This window comes from Onthophagus taurus, chromosome 7, assembly GCF_036711975.1.
Source record: "Onthophagus taurus isolate NC chromosome 7, IU_Otau_3.0, whole genome shotgun sequence".
Lineage (NCBI taxonomy): Eukaryota > Metazoa > Arthropoda > Insecta > Coleoptera > Scarabaeidae > Onthophagus > Onthophagus taurus.
Window position 1 is genome coordinate 20,299,622 of NC_091972.1, and position 20,760 is coordinate 20,320,381.

General features: G+C 33.3%; 2 protein-coding genes and 1 long non-coding RNA gene across 4 annotated transcripts in view; 1 reads left to right on the plus strand and 2 right to left on the minus strand.

The window, feature by feature from the left end:
• The window catches only part of LOC111424643 (protein tyrosine kinase 2 Fak), a 109,881-nt gene extending 101,898 nt beyond the window's left edge, over nucleotides 1-7,983 (minus strand). Inside the window, exon 1 of the mRNA XM_023058259.2 lies at nucleotides 7,872-7,983. The gene's annotated coding sequence lies outside the window, so the exon portion shown is untranslated. The remainder of the gene's footprint in view (nucleotides 1-7,871) is intronic.
• Nucleotides 7,984-15,319: 7,336 nt separating this feature from the next.
• Nucleotides 15,320-17,392, minus strand: LOC111424645 (phytanoyl-CoA dioxygenase, peroxisomal-like). Of its 2 annotated transcripts, none has more exons than XM_023058262.2 (4): nucleotides 17,256-17,392; nucleotides 16,081-16,489; nucleotides 15,885-16,028; nucleotides 15,320-15,739 (listed from the first exon to the last, which is right to left on the minus strand). In XM_023058262.2, the coding sequence occupies exons 1-4, from the start codon at nucleotides 17,261-17,263 to the stop codon at nucleotides 15,392-15,394; spliced, it is 909 nt and encodes a 302-aa protein (XP_022914030.1). In that variant the 5' UTR covers nucleotides 17,264-17,392; the 3' UTR covers nucleotides 15,320-15,391. The 2 variants fall into 2 exon arrangements, with proteins under 2 accessions (XP_022914030.1, XP_071053798.1); XM_071197697.1 differs by lacking the exon at nucleotides 17,256-17,392 and adding an exon at nucleotides 16,738-16,911.
• Nucleotides 17,393-18,201: 809 nt separating this feature from the next.
• On the plus strand, nucleotides 18,202-18,972 carry LOC139430825 (uncharacterized). Its single transcript, XR_011641197.1, has 2 exons — nucleotides 18,202-18,773; nucleotides 18,833-18,972. It is a non-coding gene; the product is annotated as an uncharacterized lncRNA (long non-coding RNA).
• The last annotated feature ends 1,788 nt before the right edge of the window (nucleotides 18,973-20,760 follow it).

Here is a 20,760-nt window from a genome sequence, read left to right on the forward strand (position 1 = left end):
AATCAACATCGAAAAATAATTCAGCATTGAAATCAATTTCAAAGAATGTTGACCTTAGATTTGAAGATGTTTTCGTTCAAAATTGAGATGCTTCTACAGCTGGTGTCAGCCAGTTGGACAGTCAGAGGTTGTTGCAGCTAAACAGCGAAATGCCTGACTTTTTCAAGAAATTTATGATGAGCGATGAGACGCATTTTCACCTTCCTAGACATGTAAACCAAGAAAATCTCGGTTTTGGGCAACCAACATTTTCGGGTGCTCCATAGTACACTGTTTACTTAGCACATGCGATTGGATCATACTTTTTTTAAGGTGACAATAGCAACTCGGACACTGTCACTGGCGGAACATGTTGAACGAGTTCTTAATGCATGGAGATTTTGAGGAACATTTTTCCAGGCCATTTCATTTCTCGATTAGGGCATTTTAATTGGCCAGTGAGATCGCATGATCACACGGCCCCAGACTACTATCTACTATCTAGGGGCTAGTTTACGTATACTAGCTAGATCGTTATGAATCCTCTGATGTTGTTCCTGAAGATCACTTGTGTCGAAGCAATGACCAAAATTTGATAGAAAATATGGTGTCAATGAAGGAAACTGCATCCATCTTGGTGATATGAGCAAAAAAAATTATTAGTTAAGTGTAATTTTAACATAGAGAATAATTTAATTAAAATAATCATAAATCTAATAAACAAAATAAAATTTGAAAACAACGTTCCACTTTATTGATCTATCCAATACCAATACGTCAAATTCCGTTACCAAAGCTATAAAACATGACCAGATCACGGTCGAGCAATTCCGGTCCGCCAGATTGAACACGGCAGAAACTGCTGGGGCCGAGACACAAACTTCCTGTGAAGGTGTACCGTTCCGCTTCGGCGCCCCCCTCATTTATTAATGAATCAATATTTTCCGTATACCGAGCAAATAAAGGGTTCATTACGTTTTATTTTTACTTTGCAACCGGACTTCCAGGATAGAAATCCGGCCCGGCGGAAATGATTTCGAGCTCAAACCAGTTTTTGTTTGGCTTCCTTTACGAATTTCAAAGCTAAAGCACGGTAAAGTAGCCTTCGTACTATTACCTCGAGAAGAGTAAAAATCCCTTTTATAACGAACGGGAAAATTGAGAGAAATCACGTACAAAATGACCCAGTGAATCCACCGTAACGGAAATGAAATCGGGAAATCCGGAAAATGGGAGTGAAATCGTTGAAGAATTCTACGAAACGGTTTATTTTCTTTCGTTTTTGCTTTTGACACTTAAGTATAATTGTTTATTGAAAATCCTTAGAAAGTGGTTTACGAAAATCTAAAATAAACCTAAATTTGTAATCTAAAAGTGATTTACTACAAGTACTACCTGTAATTGTTATTAAATCGTTTAGTTCGTTTAACCGTTAATAGATGGTTTAATTATGATGAGTAAAATCTCGTAATGAAATCTTAAAAATTATTTAATTTTTTTTCCGAAGAGATCAAAAAAATATACTAAAGCGGTCATCGAAAGGTTGCTTGCTATGTTACCGTTATGTCTACAAAAAATTCATTAACAACTTGCGGTCGTGATGAAGGACTAAAAGCATGTTATAATATTTTTTTTTTTAAGTTGAAGATGTTTTCTTTGTGTTGTAAACATCAAACAAAAAATTCACTCATCAATTTTTAATTTTACTTTAAAGAAATTTTCAAAAAATATTTGCGACAAATAGCAAAACTTCCATCTATTGAATCTTTTATAATCAATTTAACATTTTAATGCCAATAAACAACGATCACGACAGATCTGACTCATTAAGCGTTCTTGATATTCATCGCGTCAAATTTGTCGTTTAATAAGTTAATTTGTTTTAATAAACAAATGTTTGAGAAGTTAAAATCTAATATTCAAAGTCTGTCCTATAAATGGCAAATGTACAGCGTGGCAAATCTATTTTGACCGGTCAATAGGTGAACTCATGACATCAACAACCATAGGTGTAGCGCTCGCCAGTAACTAAGTATATATTACAGCTTCTCACAAATGCTTCAGGTGAAATTGTAGCTGCTTTGACTAATTAAACAGAAGTTGCTTGCGGCCAAGGCTGAATAAAAATAAGGTGTTTTAATCAAAATATATCAAATAATTGCGTTTGTCGCATCCCGTTATCAATTTTTCAAAGTTATGTCTTTCTAATTTTTCCAATCAGAAGACATGGTGCTGGTGAGTGTTCCAGACTGGACGTCGCGCCTTTATTTCTTTATGTAGGTAAAATAAAGGCGCGACGTCCTGTCTGGAACACACACCAGCCGGATTGGACAGAACCCTCCTCTCCGCGTATGGTTTATTTCTACTTCCTTTTAATTTATAATTCGCTCTAAAAAAATAAAGACATATCCTTGAAAAACTGATAACGGAATGCGACATACGCAATTATTTGACATATTTTGGTTACAATCCACTCAGCCGTTTTGGACATAACTGCATCCTATTAAATCGCGATTATCCGCAAAATTATCTGGAATATCGAAAAAATAAAACATGCCCCTCGTTCACACATCAGGCTACAACATCAAAATTTCAAAATTGAAATTGTTTCGTCACATAGTTGTTTAGAAAAAAAATCGGAAAGTGGACAAAGTTGCCGGCATCCTCAATAATCGGGTACTTTTTTTATTTAATTCGCGATAAAAAGAAAACCGTGGTACCGAAAATTTTCAAATTCACATACAGTATAAACTCGCTAATCCGACACATCCAGTAATCCGGCGTTTGACAACGATTATAATCAACTCTATAATCCGGCACTCAACAAAATTGTACGTTCTATAATCCGGCATGTTTATTATTTCGTCACATGGCGTTTGTATAATTTGGTAGTAAGAATAGTTAGCATGGGGGATTCCCACGAGTTTCCGTTATTGATAGAGTATAACAAAACGTAAACATGAAACGCTATCTTTAGTTAAAAAAAAAGGAAATTTTAAGAATGTTGGATCGTGGATCCAATCGTTGGATTGGACCTTATTTTTAGTATTATAACTGGCCTATTAGGTGATGCTAATTTCGTGCTTGTAAATCCACGAAAAAGTTCTATTAGTACACAAGGGGATATTTTTTCTCATTGCTGTAATTTTGCTGATTTCGGAAAGTTTCACCATAAGAAGCATGTAATAATACTAAATCGCCATGCCAAATTTTATTTTCATCGTACAAGTAGATTAGCTTAAAGATGGAAAAACGACTTTTTTTCTGGAACTTTGAAGACCTTCATCTTGAAAACGGTGCGATTTTGAATAAGGCTATTTTTGGTCAATGTTGCTATCGGACAGTCAATCGTTTTAACACAAAATAATATATTAAGTCAAATGGAAGCAGTGGATCTGGTAACATTAAAATCAAACAAGTTCTTAAATGCAAAAAAAGCTACAGAAAGCTGTGACGTCACACAAATCATTAAAAACATGAAAAGCTAACACAACAGATATTTATGGCTTATCCGTAAAACTGCTAAAAGAGATAGAAGAACAAATTAGTAAACAACTGAAAGTAGTACTAAACAAATGTTTGACAGAAGGTATTTTCCCACTGGAACTCAAACGAGCGAAAGTAATACCAATTAAGAAACCAGGGGACCCAAACGATTGTGGCAATTATAGACCTATATCAATATTACCGGCGATGTCGAAAGTATTTGAAATGGTCATAAAGAGAAGGATAATGGAATATTTAGAAGATGAAGATCTCATAACCAAATATCAGCATAGGTACATACAAGGCAGATCAACCACAACAGCGTTACTAAATGATATGTATTGAGAAAACACAATATTTCCTTTGAAAGATGATATTTTATTTTTAATTATCGGTGCTACAAATTTGTTTCGGTTATTAAACCATCATCAGGCACCACGTTTAATTGTCAATAATAAGTTTTGATAATGTATGTGGATAAGACATATCAAGACGAATTGATGTTGTTTTGTTCTCCATTTTAACGTGTCTAATTTTACTGCATTTTTAACTATTTTTAGCGAGTTTTATGTAATTTTAACTTTTTACTTTTCAATTAGTAGTGTGTTTAATGTAGTGTATCTCTGTGATCTATTTATTTACTAAAAGAATGCGTAATTATTTGTTAAAAAAGCGAAATTGTTGGTTCGTCTTGATATGTCTTATCCACCTACATTATCAAAACTTATTATTGACAATTAGACGTGGTGCCTGATGATGGTTTAATAACCGAAACAAATTTGTAGCACCGATAATTAAGAATAAAATATCATCTTTCAAAGGAAATATTGTGTTTTCTCAATACATATAATTAATATTATAAAGATGAACCTAGAGGTGAATATCGCTAAGCGTTACTAAATGTTATCCAAAAAATAGCACATGGTTTTGACCAACAGAATTATACGCAAATAGCCTTTTGTGATCTCAGCAAGGCTTTTGATATGGTACACCACAGAAGTTTAAGAGAAAAATTACATAAATATGGCTTCAAAGCTACTGCATATAATTTATTAGCCTCTTACCTGGATCAGAGAGAACAACAAGTGTATTGGAAAGGAATACACTCAGAATGGAAATCTGTGGGGACGGGTGTTCCTCTGGGTTTACTTTTTCTGATATATATAAACGATCTGCCAGAAAATGTGAAGGCACTTTCCATTTATCTCTATGCAGATGACACGTCTGTTATCAACCAAGGAAATGATATTCAGCAACTTAAAAATAAAACGCAAACATCATTAGCCGATGCAAAAAAATGGTTTGACATGAGCAAAATGAAATTAAATGCAGATAAAACCAAAATAGTAACTTTTTCTACAAAAAGAGACAAAGACACTGAAATTCAAAAGATAAATTTTTTAGGCATTATGCTGTCCGGAACTTTAACGTGGTCGGACCATGCAGCATGGCAACGTATGACATATCTGTCTGGGAAGAGTTAAATGGTATGTACGACATATTTAAAATGCAAAAGAAAGTGATACGGATCTTGTCTGGGCTTGACTATATTGGAAGGAATACCTTGCAGACAAGAACTTTCCTAGTATATAAATACTGGGTTGTGAATGGGTTGTAAGCAATGATGGGCGCTGGGTAAATACCCGGCGGGTAGGTATTTATAAAATGGGTATTTATTTGGGTATTTACCCTGGATAAGGGTAAATACCCAAACAGTACACTGCTCATTCTTCATTCTTGCGACGATGATCCGCCCAGTTCCAGTTGAGCTTTACCACAATGTTGACCGCATCATTTACGCCTGTTCTTCTTCGTAGGTCTTCATTTCGTATGTGGTCCCTCAGGGTTACACCCAGCATCGACCTCTCCATCTTTCTTTGCGTTTCTTTGAGCTTCCTGGTAATGGCCACCGTTAATGTTAAAGTTTCGGAACCGTATGTCATAACCAAAGGAGGAAGCACGCATTGATTGAAAGCCTTTCTTTTCAAATATACAGGAATATCGCTCATGAAGATATCTCTAAGTTCCCTGTAGGCTGCCCATGCGAGTATCATCCTTCTGTTTAGTTCGCTTGTTTGATTATTATCTCTCGATACACGAACCTCATGGCCAAGATATATGGCTGCGATGCGAACCAACTGAGATGAGTACTTTAAAAACAATAGTGGAAGAGACAAGAAGAGATAGAGTTAGGAACAAAATTGTAAGAGAATTTTGTGGATTCGGGGATGTAATGAGATTTGCTATGAGAAAAATAAAAAAATTTAATGAATACTTCTAAAGAATGGAAGAAACCTGGCTGATTAAGACAGCAAGAGACCAAAGATTAGCTAGAAAAAGATACCGGGAGACCAGAAAGTTGGATTTTCAGCTCTAATGAATAAAAGAAGAAGAATAATAAGATCTTAAACGAACTACTTAATTTTCAATTGGAAATCAACAATCTCATAGATCTTAGAATCTTGGATTTGATGGAAGTGCAATATGACTAGAAAAGAATCAAACAACAAGAATTAATGAAGCACAAAAACTGAATTTAGTCATTAATATTAGACTTATACTCAATTCAGAACATTCAAAGTTGTTTTTCGAGCATTAAAGAAATCGTTAAGTATTTTCGAAAAGTATTACGTAAAGCAGAATGGTTGGTAGTGAAAATATAAATTTTCCCGAAATATATGTACACTTTAAAGCTAATAACGCCAGGAATGTGTATACATTTGTTAGACAGTTAAGACAAACGCACAAATCGCACACAGCTCTATGCTGAGATGGAACAGGAAAAATAATATATGATAGTGAAAAGAATGACATTTGGAAAAATTATTTCCAAAACCTATTAAGTATAGAAACTGATTTGGAAATAGACAGCAGTCCGTCACACCAAAGAAAGGATAGTGTCATGGAACCTATATCAATCAGTGAGGTTCAAAACGCAATCACTGTATCAAAACATGGAAAGGCATCAGGGATTAATGATATACCATCGAAAGTATTCAAGACAGAAGTATTCATTATCACCAATATTGCAGTTAGAGCTTGGAACAAGATTTGTCCTACATTTTGTTGATATTTAGCCAGACTCTTGCACACGCCTCCTGTCCGCGTAGCGCAAATTATTTCGGTATTGCCATCAATGTCTATACCTTTTTGGGTCCAATCCAGTTGTTTAAATGCAGTCTCCAGGACTGTGATGAACAATTTGGGTTCAACATTATATCGCCTTCTCTTACCCCACGCCCAATGGGTATTCGGTCAGTACTTTCATCCAATTTTACCGTCATTGTAGCATTCTTGTAAATGTTATAAATAAGTTTGGTGTATCGATAATGGGCTCTGCATTCTTGAAGTACTTGCAAAACTGCCACCAACTCAATTTAAATCAAATTTTATAAATACCTCTAAATACCCATCTTGGGTAAATGCCCCCGGGTATGTACCCAGGGAATTTTACCTTGAAAATATATGGGTATTTAACAACACTGGTTGTAAGGAAGGATATGTAACATTTTGAGTCTTACGAACTGTATATTATTGACAAGAATAATGTATAATCATACTTATTCAATAAAACTATTATTGTTATTATTTGACACGTACTATCTCCAGTTAAAATATTTCCCATTATTAATGAAACACTCTGTATATTAAGGAAAACTGATCATCATACTGTAGCGCCTCGGCCGCAAACGGTCTCAGCTTTTTTATTGACTAATTAAAACGAGGTTGCTTGAGGCAGAGGCGCCACAATATGAGGACCGTTTTGAGAATGATTGATTAAAAGAAATATTTTAGATCTGTCAAATTATAAAAATATTCTGTCAAATTTGACATAATTTTGACATTCAACTTGACATATTCAAAATCTTATTCTGTGTAATAAAAATAGATTGAAGGACAAAAAATATTGATTAAAAAAACGGTCTGGACATAAAAGATTGATGTAGGTCATCAAAATAGTTGGAGTATTAAACTGAATTGAGTAGGGGAATTGAGAAATATAATTCGAAATAAGCCAATTAAAATGATGACACATAAAAAAATGAATGAACTCATTCGTTACAATCGTACCAAATTACATGACATATCCCAAAGGAATTAACTATTTTGAAAACGGCCCAAGTGTTCAACAACTGGTCGATACACGTCGCGGACTGAAGGTCATTATTCCCTGGCAATTTTGTAATTAACTCGAGAATTTTTATAAGTAATTAAACCGATCGTTTCAACATGTAAAGTCGTTAATTTGAGTTATAACTTTTTTTTTCGAATTTATATTGAGTGCAAAAATTTCCCTCCAAACCGATGAAAAATCTAATGACAGTCAGCTGGGTGAACTTTGGTGGTACAATTAATTTGAAAAAAAGGGATTTGTGTATAAAAAACTTTTCGGATAAGGTACTTACATACTTCCGGTGACCTGTCAACATTTCGTATCCCATTGAGGAACCCGCGCACACACAAAATTCACGAAAAACATACCACCTTATACAAAAATGAGAGACGCCATATTATTGGCACCGGTTTATTCTATTTTACATACAAATCAGTTTATCTTTCTCTAACACATTAGAAATGTATTGATGACATCTCACTTTTTTGGTAGTACTTCAGAAATTCGTCGAAAGATGGCTGGCGAATCTGTATTGGTAGGGAATTTAAAATAAAAATAAAGTAATACATACATAAATATACACTACATTTCATTCAATTAAGGTTTTCATTTATTACAAATTGTAAACTGCTTATAAAATTGGATTTTTAATAAAAATAATAATTACTTATATGCAACCAAAGAAACACGAAATCGGTAAAGTAGTAAGCATTACTGATCATATTATTTTAAAATATTTAATGAAACGGAAAGAAAATATGATTGTATCATTATTTATTAAAAACAAAGGTTTTTCATAGATAGTTAAATTTACAGCATTTTTAATTGACCACATTATTAATCACATTATTGCATAAACTAAAATGGATTCCTGATAAACTAGTTACTTGGTAAATAGGTTTGGGTCAACACTCCACTTTGACCTAAGTTCCACTAGATGGAAGACATCATGCCTAACCTGGCTCGAATATGAGTCAGTGTACCTTTTTTTCTTGGAGTATCGCTTTGCTGTATACTTTCCCCATCTAAGTTTTACCTTACCACTGCTAAGGTTGAATTTTGAAGGGATGGGAAAGGGAAGACGATAAGAAGGTAGAGTTGGCAGAGGAGAAAGATCTAGCGTTCACAAGGATGTGAAGTATTCGCAAAGTATTACTCTTGAATAAGGATATTGAAGAACAAGCTGACGGAACAGTTGCAAAGATACTAAATTAAGAGACTGGTATGGTATTATTGTTGTGGGGGTCGATACATGAAAGTATGGACCGCTCTTAGAATATTTGACGGTGTTTTGAAGCAGGAAGTGCAGAACAAAAACTCACTTGCGTATGCAGATATTGCGTTGACTGAGGGAAATAGCTTTAAGATTAAATCTCTGAATCGCGTGACGTCATTGCTTCACATCCGCCAGAATGCAGAAGCTTTACATAAACTTGGTCTCGTGATACATAATGTCCAAATATTCGACCCCAGTGTTTCTATAGCTCTATCACCCTGGAAAAACATATAAACCACCTTTTTCTTTTTTGTTTGTTCCCAGTTTATGTGTGCTACGATATTCTGTCCTGGGTTGTCGGTTCAGATACTAACCATATTCATTTATTGTCTTGGTTATACTGATTCACCAAGTAGAAAGGAGTCGCCTTCTTCCTCTTTTGTTCATGATGTTCGTCTTTGAGCATAACGTGGTTGTACCATGTCACTCTCCGTAAGTTTCTCAATCACACATCTTGAAGCTGCCGCGAACATTTCGCTCCGAATCCTCTAGCCTCCCGACCATCCCGTCCAGCATTCTGCCCCATAAGCATAGCCGGTCTGGTCGCTTGTGGGATCTTGTACACTTTATGCAAATAGGCATATTCGGCCCGCATAGTACTCCAATTAAGGATAGCCATTTCTGTAAGACCACGCCGACTCTAAGCTCCACGTCGGCTTCCACATCTATCTTATTAGAAATCACAGATATTTAAATGGTGCGACTTTCGGGACTGATCTTTCATCAGAGTAATAGATGCTGTTAGCCTTGACCAAAACTGCATTTCAAGTCCTCCGTCTTTGATCTGCTTACACTTCTAAAGAATTGATCTATCGGGAGAGTATGCTTCTGAGCTCGGTTGGAGTTTTGGCGATAAGGACGATGTTATCTACATAACGTAGATTCCAGGGTAGTGGTTTTAAGATGTTTAAGATTGACCCTCGTATTGTGATCCAGAATCTTACAGTAGATAGTATCGTTGCAAACATTGTTACACAATGACATACCAATCAAAGAACCAATGACATTACGTTACTGACTTTTACTCGTGGATAGAAGTTCAAGAACTCGTTCTAGGTCTAGATTTGCTTATCGAAAGATTTAGAGAATCTCGTGAAAGTAAGAACGATTTATGACAAGTTGTGGAGGCCTCTACTGTAAATCAATCAGCTTGGTGTGAGCATAAAATTCGCCACTGGTGCTTCCAGTCGGTGAGTATTTGTCAGCGGCTGGTGAAATTAAATATGTTTATTTATTAATAATGACCGAGTTAAAGTTGACGGGAAAAGAAATAATTTTTTTCTTAAATATAAGAAGAAGTCTTGAAGATGCCTTTAATTCTCGTCCTTTTTGTATCCATGGCCTAACTCACCGTCGTCTGTGATTGCGGTTCAGTTGACAGTGATGCTCGTTAAGTATTTCTAAACTAAGCACACTCACACCCATCCTAAATTGATAATTTTAATAGTTGTCCTTCTAAATTTTCAATTTTTTCTAGTAATGGAACTAAACATCCAAAGACTACTAAGATATCTTTGGGTGCCATAAATCTCTCACCTAATTGCATTATGACGTTGTCTAAGAATGGAATGAAAACTGATATTTTGTAATATTCTTTTGTTATTGTATTTCTTTGTCTAATTCTAAGTATAAGTGGTTTCCAATTGTTTTCCAAATATATTCCACATCAACTGGTTTCCTTCCAGAAGTCGGTATTTATCATTTAATAATAACAATAATAATACTTTATTACCCCATTTTATCAAAAAAGCGTAGAGTGCTACAATTTAACAATATTCCATTCGGATTTTCCATGACAATAGCTCTCAGTCTTCTCCGGAATCTTGAAACTGGTAGGATCCTTGTACCTTCCGAAATGTGATTGTAGATCTTGATACTCTGGTATAGAGCCGTCTTCTGAGTCTTAGTAAGGTGCGTTTTTGGTAGCACCAGATAGCAGTTCACCTTCCCGCGTGTGCTTGAGGATGTATTTCATATTTTTTGAAAAATTCAAAGTAATTCTTCCTAACCAATAGGGCACATTCCAGAATATAAATTCCATACACGGTATTTTATAGTCTTTAAAGTAACTTCTACAGCTATCAGTATTTTTTAGACCAAAGATTGCTCTTACGCACCTCTTCTGTGGTATGAAGATTCTATCTATACCAACACCATGGCCCCAAAAGACAACTCCATATCTTGGCAAGGAATTAATATATGCATAATAGGCATTTAATGCTGCTTCAATGACAGCTGATCTGGAAATAATCCGAATGCAACAATCCGAACTATAGAGGACCCATTTGAAGTAATTTTGACAAGGGTAGTGTGTATGCAAAAACGACTTCCATAACTAAAAGAGACAACATAAATTCGGAAGAAGTTAAAGATTTTTCAACAATGTTGTCCCAGATGACGATTCCCGATCTTTCCAAGTTGATATGTCTTCTAGAGCAGACACTACGGATTTTAACAGTTCTTTCATTATAACAATGGAATCTTGTCGTTGAATCCATCGCGTGGGACACAGTTGTTGTAATTTGTCTCGTCTTGTTGTGGAGTTTAACTCATTGATTTTTTCGGTTAAGACAGTTTGGTGTATTAAAAAGATTGTATGTATTTTTAATTATACCCATACAATGTCTAATATGTACAGTACTGTCGTCTGAAATAGCCAGATTCAAAAAATGGGAAGCACAGTGGAAATTGTTCTAATTTTGATACATCTGTAGTCTCATCGGCCAGTACTGAGAAATATCTAGTTTCTTTTGCATAAATAAAATAATTTTTCATAACATTAAATTGTTATAAACAGTAGCTTCAGTTTATTGTTTGTTTCGCATTCATGATTTAATTTTAGTCTTTTTGATTTAATTGGAAAATGTGTATTATAAAGAATAATATTTTGTCTGGGGTGGCAATTTCCTGCCCCCCGAATACGCCAATGGGAACAAGGAACGTGTTATGCCATTTGCAGATTCGTAAGAGTCAGCAGAGGAAGAGATGATATATAAGAAGGATGAACACTCTATGTTACCAGAAGAGGAGACAAACTGCCGAACGCCAAGAAGCGAAGAAAAATGTAAAAAAAAACTACGACCTGTTGTTGATAGTTTCAGTCTTAAATCAGGGTCTGCATTTAATCTGTTTCTGTATTTATCTTTCAAGTAAGTATATATGGAAAATCCTTTCTCACATAGATAGGTTGTGCAAAAATGTAATAAAACGTTGATAACTTTTTCTGACAAAATCGCGTATTCATTTCACATTGAGTTATCCTATCACAGGATAACTCAATAAGTTTTTCTTTTTGCACTAAAGTTAGAAAGATCTCCAAATTTAGAACTTTTTGGAAAGGACGACGATGAAGATATTTGACATGTTCACATATTATATTTGTTTTAATGTTTTTATCAAGTTTAACTGAATTTTCCGATAAAAAGCTACTGAGAGAACTAAAACATTCGTACTCATTCATATGCAGACATTGGATCGAAAAGATAAACTTTTTTAGCATGAATTCAATTCTATCATGCACACCGAAGATGGTGACACCTGTGCCGTGCAGTGATAAATATAATTCATTTAATTTACAAAATATATCAGCTAAATATGCATGCTTTTGCAGCCAAAGAATATTAGATAGAGAAGAAGATAAATGAAATGGATGTTCAGTAAGAAATGTTTGAACATCAGATTTTAACTCAAATAAGCGTGTCGAAACTTTGCCACGGGAAAGCCATCTAACTTTCTTGTGAAGTAATAAAGAAACGTGAAGCATTCTAGAGTCTTCACAAAGCGCATGAAACAGACGGAAATTAGTAGATCGCGATTTTATAAAGTTTACATTTTTTACAGCATCACTTAAAGTAGTAGATAGTTCAGTAGGAATAAGCTTACGTGTCAATGCTTGTCTAGGTATACAGTAATGTGTCCATTCAATTGTTTCGTTGATCTTCTTTACCCGTGCCACAAAACCAGAAAATTTTCCTGTCATTAATTTTGCACCATCTGTGCACACACCCACGCAATAACACCAATCTCAAAATAACTATTAACCATATAAAATATTGCTTCTCAAGTTGCATGAGTTTTTAACAGTTTTGCAAACAGCACATCAGTATCGCAAAATAATTACTTGCCATATCATAAATTCTACGCGATACTGTATTATTTGGTTAACAAGGTTCTAATATATAAAGAAGTGAAGTTATTAAATAACACTTTATCACAGAAAGTGATTGTTTGTTAACAATAAGAATTTCTTTTGCCAAAAAAGGTCTAACAGGTAAACGTGCGAGTTCGTAAAAACTATTTCCAAGGATGTAATTGTTTGTTGTATTTAAAAAATAACATTTATTTCAGTGAATTTAATGTTTATACTTAGTGCCTGGAAGAGTTAAAACACCTCTTTATTAAAAAAATAATATAATTAAATTGTTTGTAACAATGTTTCAATAATACAGTGAAAATGGCAAAAAATGAAATTTTGCACGATTGTCGTAAATTAACGATATCTCTGGTAAAATACATTCGACCATGGTGACCCATGCTTCGAAATTTAGAGAATTAAATGTTCTACAGGATAGAGTAGCTAACTTTTTTGTTCATATATAATTCTTTTTCGTTACGGTGCGATTAAGTGATAAAAAAATGGAATTGATTTTGTTGAGTTGTTTTAGGCTGTAGCAAAATAACGGAGAGTCCGATTTATGCCATCAATACCTCAAAATGTTCGTCTGGATATCTACATATAGCTACAAAAGCACACTATGCAAAATAAAAAATATACTCAACATGAACCGTTACTATGTTTTTTAATTTACGATTTTCCACATTTCATTATATGATATACCCAATCTCGAAAACTGGACGTGATGGAGAAAAACTGAAGACAATTTCAGAATCAGCACAACATTCTACGTTATAAAAAAAAATATCACAGTCTTCGAGATTTTTCTTGTAAACTAGTGTTATTATTCCGTAATTTTAATATGGATCGGTGGCTAAAAAACGGGTAGTTTAGTTAAGTCCAACAAAGTACTGAACAAGCAGCCAATTGTCCTGTCTTCATCGTCAACACCCAATTTCGGAACAACAAAGGGCTACGATACTGACAATGAGAGCTGTAGTGAGCTACCATTTCGGCTGACTAAATATAAAGAAAAAATTGATGAAACTGGTGAGAAGAAAAGAAAAAGGCGAAAATATGACAGCGACTAATTTACAAATGGGTTTTTTACTTTACTGGGGAAGAATCAGAACCGCAGCCGCTTTGTGTAATTTGCAATGAAGTGCTTGCTAACAGCAGCTTAAAACCATCACTTCTTCGTCGACACCTTGAAACCAAATGACACCTAAAACATTCGATATACAAGGATAAACCTGCCGAGTATTTTAGAAGACAATTGGCTTCTCTGGTAAAATAGATTGGACCATGGTGTCCAATGCTTCGAAATTTGGAGAATTAAATGTTCTACAGGATAGAATAGCTAACTTTTTTGTTCATATATAATTCTTTTTCTTTACGGTGCGATTAAGTGATAAAAAAATGGGAAAAATGCCAAAAAATTGGATTTTGTTGAGTTGTTTTAGGCTGTAGCAAAATAACGGAGAGTCCAATTTATGCCATCAATACCTCAAAATGTTCGTCTGGATCTCTACTTTTATGTCCATATAGCTACAGAAGCACACTATGCAAAATAAAAAATATACTGAACGTAAACCGTTACTGTTTTTTAATTTAAAATTTTCCACATTTTTGGGTATATCTCGAAAACTGGACGTGATGGAGAAAAACTGAAGAGAGTTTCAGAATCAGCACAACATTCTACGTTATAAAAAAATGATTAAAATTTGTAAACTAGTGTAATTATCTTGTTAAACTTCGCTAATCAATCTACCGGTATCAGACTACTAACTGCGAACAAACAATAAATCACACAAGGTTTTAAAATGTTTGTATGAAGCAAGGTGTCTGGTAACCTGCGCAACGCATTTCAATTAACTCGGGGAATTCCCCATGGGGTGTTTTTTTTACTGTAAATTAGGCCGAACCCGATTTGAAACTTCACTGTTAATTGTCTAAGCTTAGATACTCTTTAGATAGCGCACACATCTAAAAATAGTAAACTTTATTCAGGAATCTCTATCTTTTATTATCTCCTCTTTTACTTTACTACTACTTCTATAAAATTTCGTCATTATAATATTATTATTGCAAATCCTTTTGAAACAGCTCGCGCTTTTGATGTATGTTTCTCTTAATTAGATAATTAGTCTCAACGTATGTAAAAATATATATTTATTTATATTTTATTTGGTAACAAACAGTAACAAAGATAGTATAATAGTTCACAAAAATAAAATAAATTGTATATTCAATAAAAAAAACATGTTAATACGTATTTATGTTCCCAAATGATGACGTAAAATTTTTAAATATTACACCTTTTTTTCCTTTACCATTTTGTTTATAAACGATATTTTTTATCATTTTTAATCATTTTAATCTTCATCAACTTTTCATGGTGCATAATTATTTTTTAATAAACTTAAATTTTGCTCCCCATTTCATTGAATTTTCCAAGTTGTCCAGCAACCAAACGGCTTTTCATTTTCCAAATAACTCGGTAATCAACGCTGATTCCTCTTTTTTTGGCAATCGCTTCGACTTCATCGGCGATATTTTGTTGCGTCGTTCCTTTTACGTCAATAAAGTGGCAATCACTGCTCGCGTAATGAACGGAAATTGCTTTTCGGAAACCTTTCGTTAAATTTGGACCGGAACCGTGAAGAAGAATTGGATGGAAAAATGCCGTATCTCCTTTTTCCATAATCATCATCACTTTTGGTTTATCATCAAAACCGATTACTCCGTGGTAAGCTTTATTTGTTAATGCCTAAAAAGTACAAAAAGAAATATTTTATTATATTCAAAGTACAAACAAAGTTTTATTAAATAAATAATTGGTTTCATTAGCATATTTGTAGTAATTAATTTTGCTGAGTCATTTATTTTTGTTTGATAAGATTTTTGGGACTTACATCTGGATAAACATGCGCATATAATTCCAATTTATGTGATCCAGGAACAGCGAATAAACAACCATTTTTTTCATCAATTCGCTCCATTGCAGTCCATGATGCACATATTTTATCAGCTGGTCTAAATGGAAAATAATGCAAATCCTAAAAAGATTTTTTTTGTATTACCAAAAGAATTAATACTTAATTTTTTTACTTGATGTAATGGATGTTTTGAGGTAGCTTCATGCGCATCTGGTGGTTTATTAATCAACATAGAGTGAACAGCGGTAACATTATCGCCTATGATGCTAGCAACCACTTCAACAATTTTTGGATCTTTGGCGTAGTCGAAGAGGACATCATCGTATAAAAATTCTTGAATTTTATTGACTAGATACTCTCCTTTGGCTTTACCTTCTTTCAGCAAAGACAAATCCTTCATTACGGTCATACCACCTTTATCGACTTTGCCATCGCAGAAATCGATAAATCTTTGTTGGTATCTATCTAAATCGGCTGGGCTTACCAAACCACGGATAATTATGAAACCATTATCTTCGTAGAATTGTCGCTGTTCGTTGGTTAAAGCCCGATTTGATGCTGTATATTTAAAAACTGGGCAACTAAAAAAAATTGAAGCATTAACATTTTGAAATTGAAGCAGAGTATTGCCACAAAGGAGGACACACCATGGAGTTCGAGAAAACTAAAGTGCTAGCAAGAACCGGACATTATTTCCAAAGATTGACGAGAGGAACGATAGAGATTCATCGACATGGAAACAACATGAATAGAGAAGACATGGAAGATGCTAGTAAACTCAACGAAACCAATTAGACACTAATTAGTTATGAATTATCTTTTTTCGTACATATTTATTGTCAAACTTGTTTCTGAACATGGCATCCGAAACGTCAAAACTTTTTCCAAAGACGCACGGCTTAACCAGAAAGTTTCTAGTTCTTGGTCTAGTGATAGTGCTACTATTAGTTCTAGTTTTAGTTTAATTAACACCGGTCGTGAAAGTCTTCGTACTTATATTAACATTATTTTTTTAATCATTAAAAATAAATTTATATTTATTTATCTCAGTAAACAAATTCGATGACTTGCAAATAAAATAGTGCTAAATCATTCCTTTAAGGATATTTAATCGATAAATAAAAAAGGTACTTTACACTTGATAAACCAATTATTGTTGGCGCTATCAATAAATTGAATGAATATTTTAAATGGTTAAAATTGATGTCATTGAACAACAAAGTATTCAAAAATAAAAAGGTGCGCAAAAACACAATCAAAATAAAAAAATACTTATTTACTTTACATAACACAACCTAACCTAACTTTTTGAAACGATTCTAAATATTTTTATTTTAGTTTACTTACGATGCCATTATTTATTGTTCACTTAAACGTTAGTTATCTTTAAGTTGTTGCTTTGATGAGGTATTATCGTGAACTGAAGATGGTATCCGGGAATTTATTTGGTTATATTGGCCTCTCAAAGTTTATCTCAATACTGGAGAGAACGTCAGAGATAACAATTATTAAAACTTTTAAAATAACCTTCGATTTGAATTTGAAACTAATTCACTACACTTTTATGCAATAAAATAATTATTTTTATAAAAAAGTTTGCAATAAAATTGCGTAGGTATATAATAACATAATTAAAAAAATATTGGTTACAAAATTAGTAATTAAAGTAATTTATATAATGAGTCTTGAAAAAAAAGCTGTGTAATCTTTATTAGGTAATTAAGTGATCATTTTTGTGTATTTTAATTCGTGAAAATCCTCATTTAGCAATTAGACAAAAGACTAACAGTTTCAGCATAACAGAATAACCTAAAAAACTGCAAAGAGAATTATAAAAGGAAATTACTTATTTAAGAAAGTCCTTTACTATTAGAATTTAACATAAAGATAATTCAACATAACCTAATTATATGCCTTTAAAAATTAACATTTCCAAATTTTACAAAAGTGACATTTTAAAGTCATTTTCTGTCAATAAATTGACATTTAAAATGACATCTTTACATTTAATTTTTATTTTCATTCTAAATTCGTTGAAAGAAAACGTTTTTGGAACAATAACAAGGTTTGGTTTGATCTGTATATAGATATTTGTAATTAAATTAATGTTATCACATATAATCTACTTGAATATATATATATATATACTTAAGTGTATCGGGTTTTTTGTTTAAACACATTAATTCAGGAATCTATTGAAAATTAAATTATCAAAACATATTAACATATCAAAATATTGATATGAAATAGATTTTTATAAATTAAAAATAGACGATCAATATCACTCATCTACAGTGTTGTTAAATACCCGGGTATTTATTTTCAAGGGTAAATTTCCTGGATATATACACAGGAAAAAATCGTGTCGTGTAAAAATTTTAGAGTAGTTGGTAAAAAGAATTAGAGTAAAAATTGTAATATCACATGGTAAAAATAACTCTAATGTACACTATATTTAATATTAATATAGAGTTCATATATTATTCACTTAATAGAGTAGTTTTTACAGTCCTCTAAAGGAGAGTTCTTTTTTACTTATGTTAGTGAAGTTATGTAATATATAAAACATTAAATTTTACACTAGACGTGTACTTTTCCTTCGGGTACTTCGTAGGCACCGCACTATTTTGCTCGGGATTACTCGTCGGTACCACGTGATCAACATGTGGTGTGATACAGCTAAAATTTAACGGTCATCTACTAAACGAGTCGGAACTCGATAGCGTCTCGAGACCTGATTTACGCGGTATAGAAAGAAAGAACGATTATTTTTATTGTAATTATGTTTGCCAAAATAAAACTTTCATGATGTGAAATTAGTGGAACTACCGGAAGATTTTAGATACGAGTTCCTTGTGAAGATTGGTAAGTATGTGCAACTTGGTGTAACTATACGTACAGGAAACTTATAGAAGACTCATTAGATGCAGTTTTCATGATGACTCGGTGGAAACTTTAAAATGAATTAAGTATGGTTATATATGTATATAAAAAGAATTTAATGTTTTTAAATTTAAGTTATAACAATATATTACAAGTAAAAATAAAAACAAATATTTTATAATTTTGATTTTTATTACAAACGTAAAACTTCCCTAAAAATACTCCACTTCCTATTAAAAATTAACACTAATAAGTGTAAGATACACACTATTTAGTGATATTTTGTCAATTAATAGAGTAAAATTAGAGCGAATTTTTAATAATTTACACTGATTAGATTAGAAATGTATCTAATTAGAGTCACGACAACATCTAGTTAGATTACATATAATACACTGTTATAGAGTAACGATTTTACACTATTTAATAAACACCATCTTCTCACTATTTAGTGTAAATTTTTAATCTATTCACCTACACTATATAGTGTACAAAAATAACTCTAAATAAATTGGACCGATCTGAACCATGTTTTAGAGTTGATTTTTACTCTATATTTTTTCCTGTGTACCCGGGGGTATTTACCCAAGATGGGTATTTAGAGGTATTTATAAAATTTAATTTAAATTGAGTTGTTGGCAGTTTTACAAGCACTTCAAGAATGCAGAGTCGATTATCGATACACCAAACATGTTGATAACATCTACAAGAATGCTACAATGACGGTAAAATTGCATAAAAGTACTGAAGAGAGTAGAAATAGTAAAGTACTGAATAAAGTACTAAATAAAGTACTGATTGTGAGTAAAATAAAGCGATACAATGTTGAACCCAAATTGTTCATCACAGTCCTGGAGAATACATTTAAACAACTGGATTTGATCCAAAAAAGCATCAACAAAATACCTAAGTATTTTACGCTACGTGGACGATATAGTTCTTATTTTGGATAGGCTTGGAGAGATGAAACTAATGGCGAAGGACTTAAAGGAGGTGTGTGCAAGAGTCGGGCTAAATATTAACGTAAAGAAATCAAAATTTATGACAAATCTTGTTCCCAAGTGTACCATCAACATTGGGGATAATGAAATTGAGAGGGTTGACAGATGTGTATCTTGGCCATAAGGTTCGTGTATCGAGAGATAATGAAACAAGCGAACTGAACAGCCTACAGGAAACTTAGAGACATCTTCAAGAGCGATATATTTGAAAAGAAAGGCTTTCAATCAATGCGTGTTTCCGCTTATGACATAAGGCTCCGAAACATTAACATTAACGGTAGCCACTGCCAGGAGGCTCAAAGTAACGCAAAGACCGAAATGAAGACCTATGAAAAAGAACTGGTGCAAAAGATGTGGTCAACATTGTGGCAAAGCTCAACAATTGGATTCAGACAGCACAGAATAGAATCGAATGGAACAGATATGTCCAACAATGGGTTGATGATAATAATCATAATAACTTGATCTAATCTAAATTGCGACAGATTCGTCTGATGATAATACGTCTTTGATCGTTGACAATTCCTCGTCTTCAACGTACATTTCATCATCTTCCTCTTCATTCTTTCGGAATTTTTTTCTTTTATACGTACCGTTTGGGTATTTACCCTGGGGCGGGGTAAATACCCGGATAAATACCCATTTTCTAAATACCTACCCGTCAGGTATTTACCCAGCGCCCAACACTGCTCATCTATCATTTTATGCAAAATGCATCTTTTTTATTTACTGGATAACCGGGCTGGTATCTTATTGACAACACGTTACAGAAACATCTGGCACAAATCCAGTAGTTAGCATGTCTTAATATAACGGGTGCAATGAAATCTTATCCGATGGCTGCTCTTGAAGTGTTGGTCTCACACCTCTTCAATTATACATACAACATGAGGCAGCTTTAAGCAAAAATATATACAATCAGAGAATATAATAAGAAACAGAACATAAGAGAGCTATTATATGTCTCC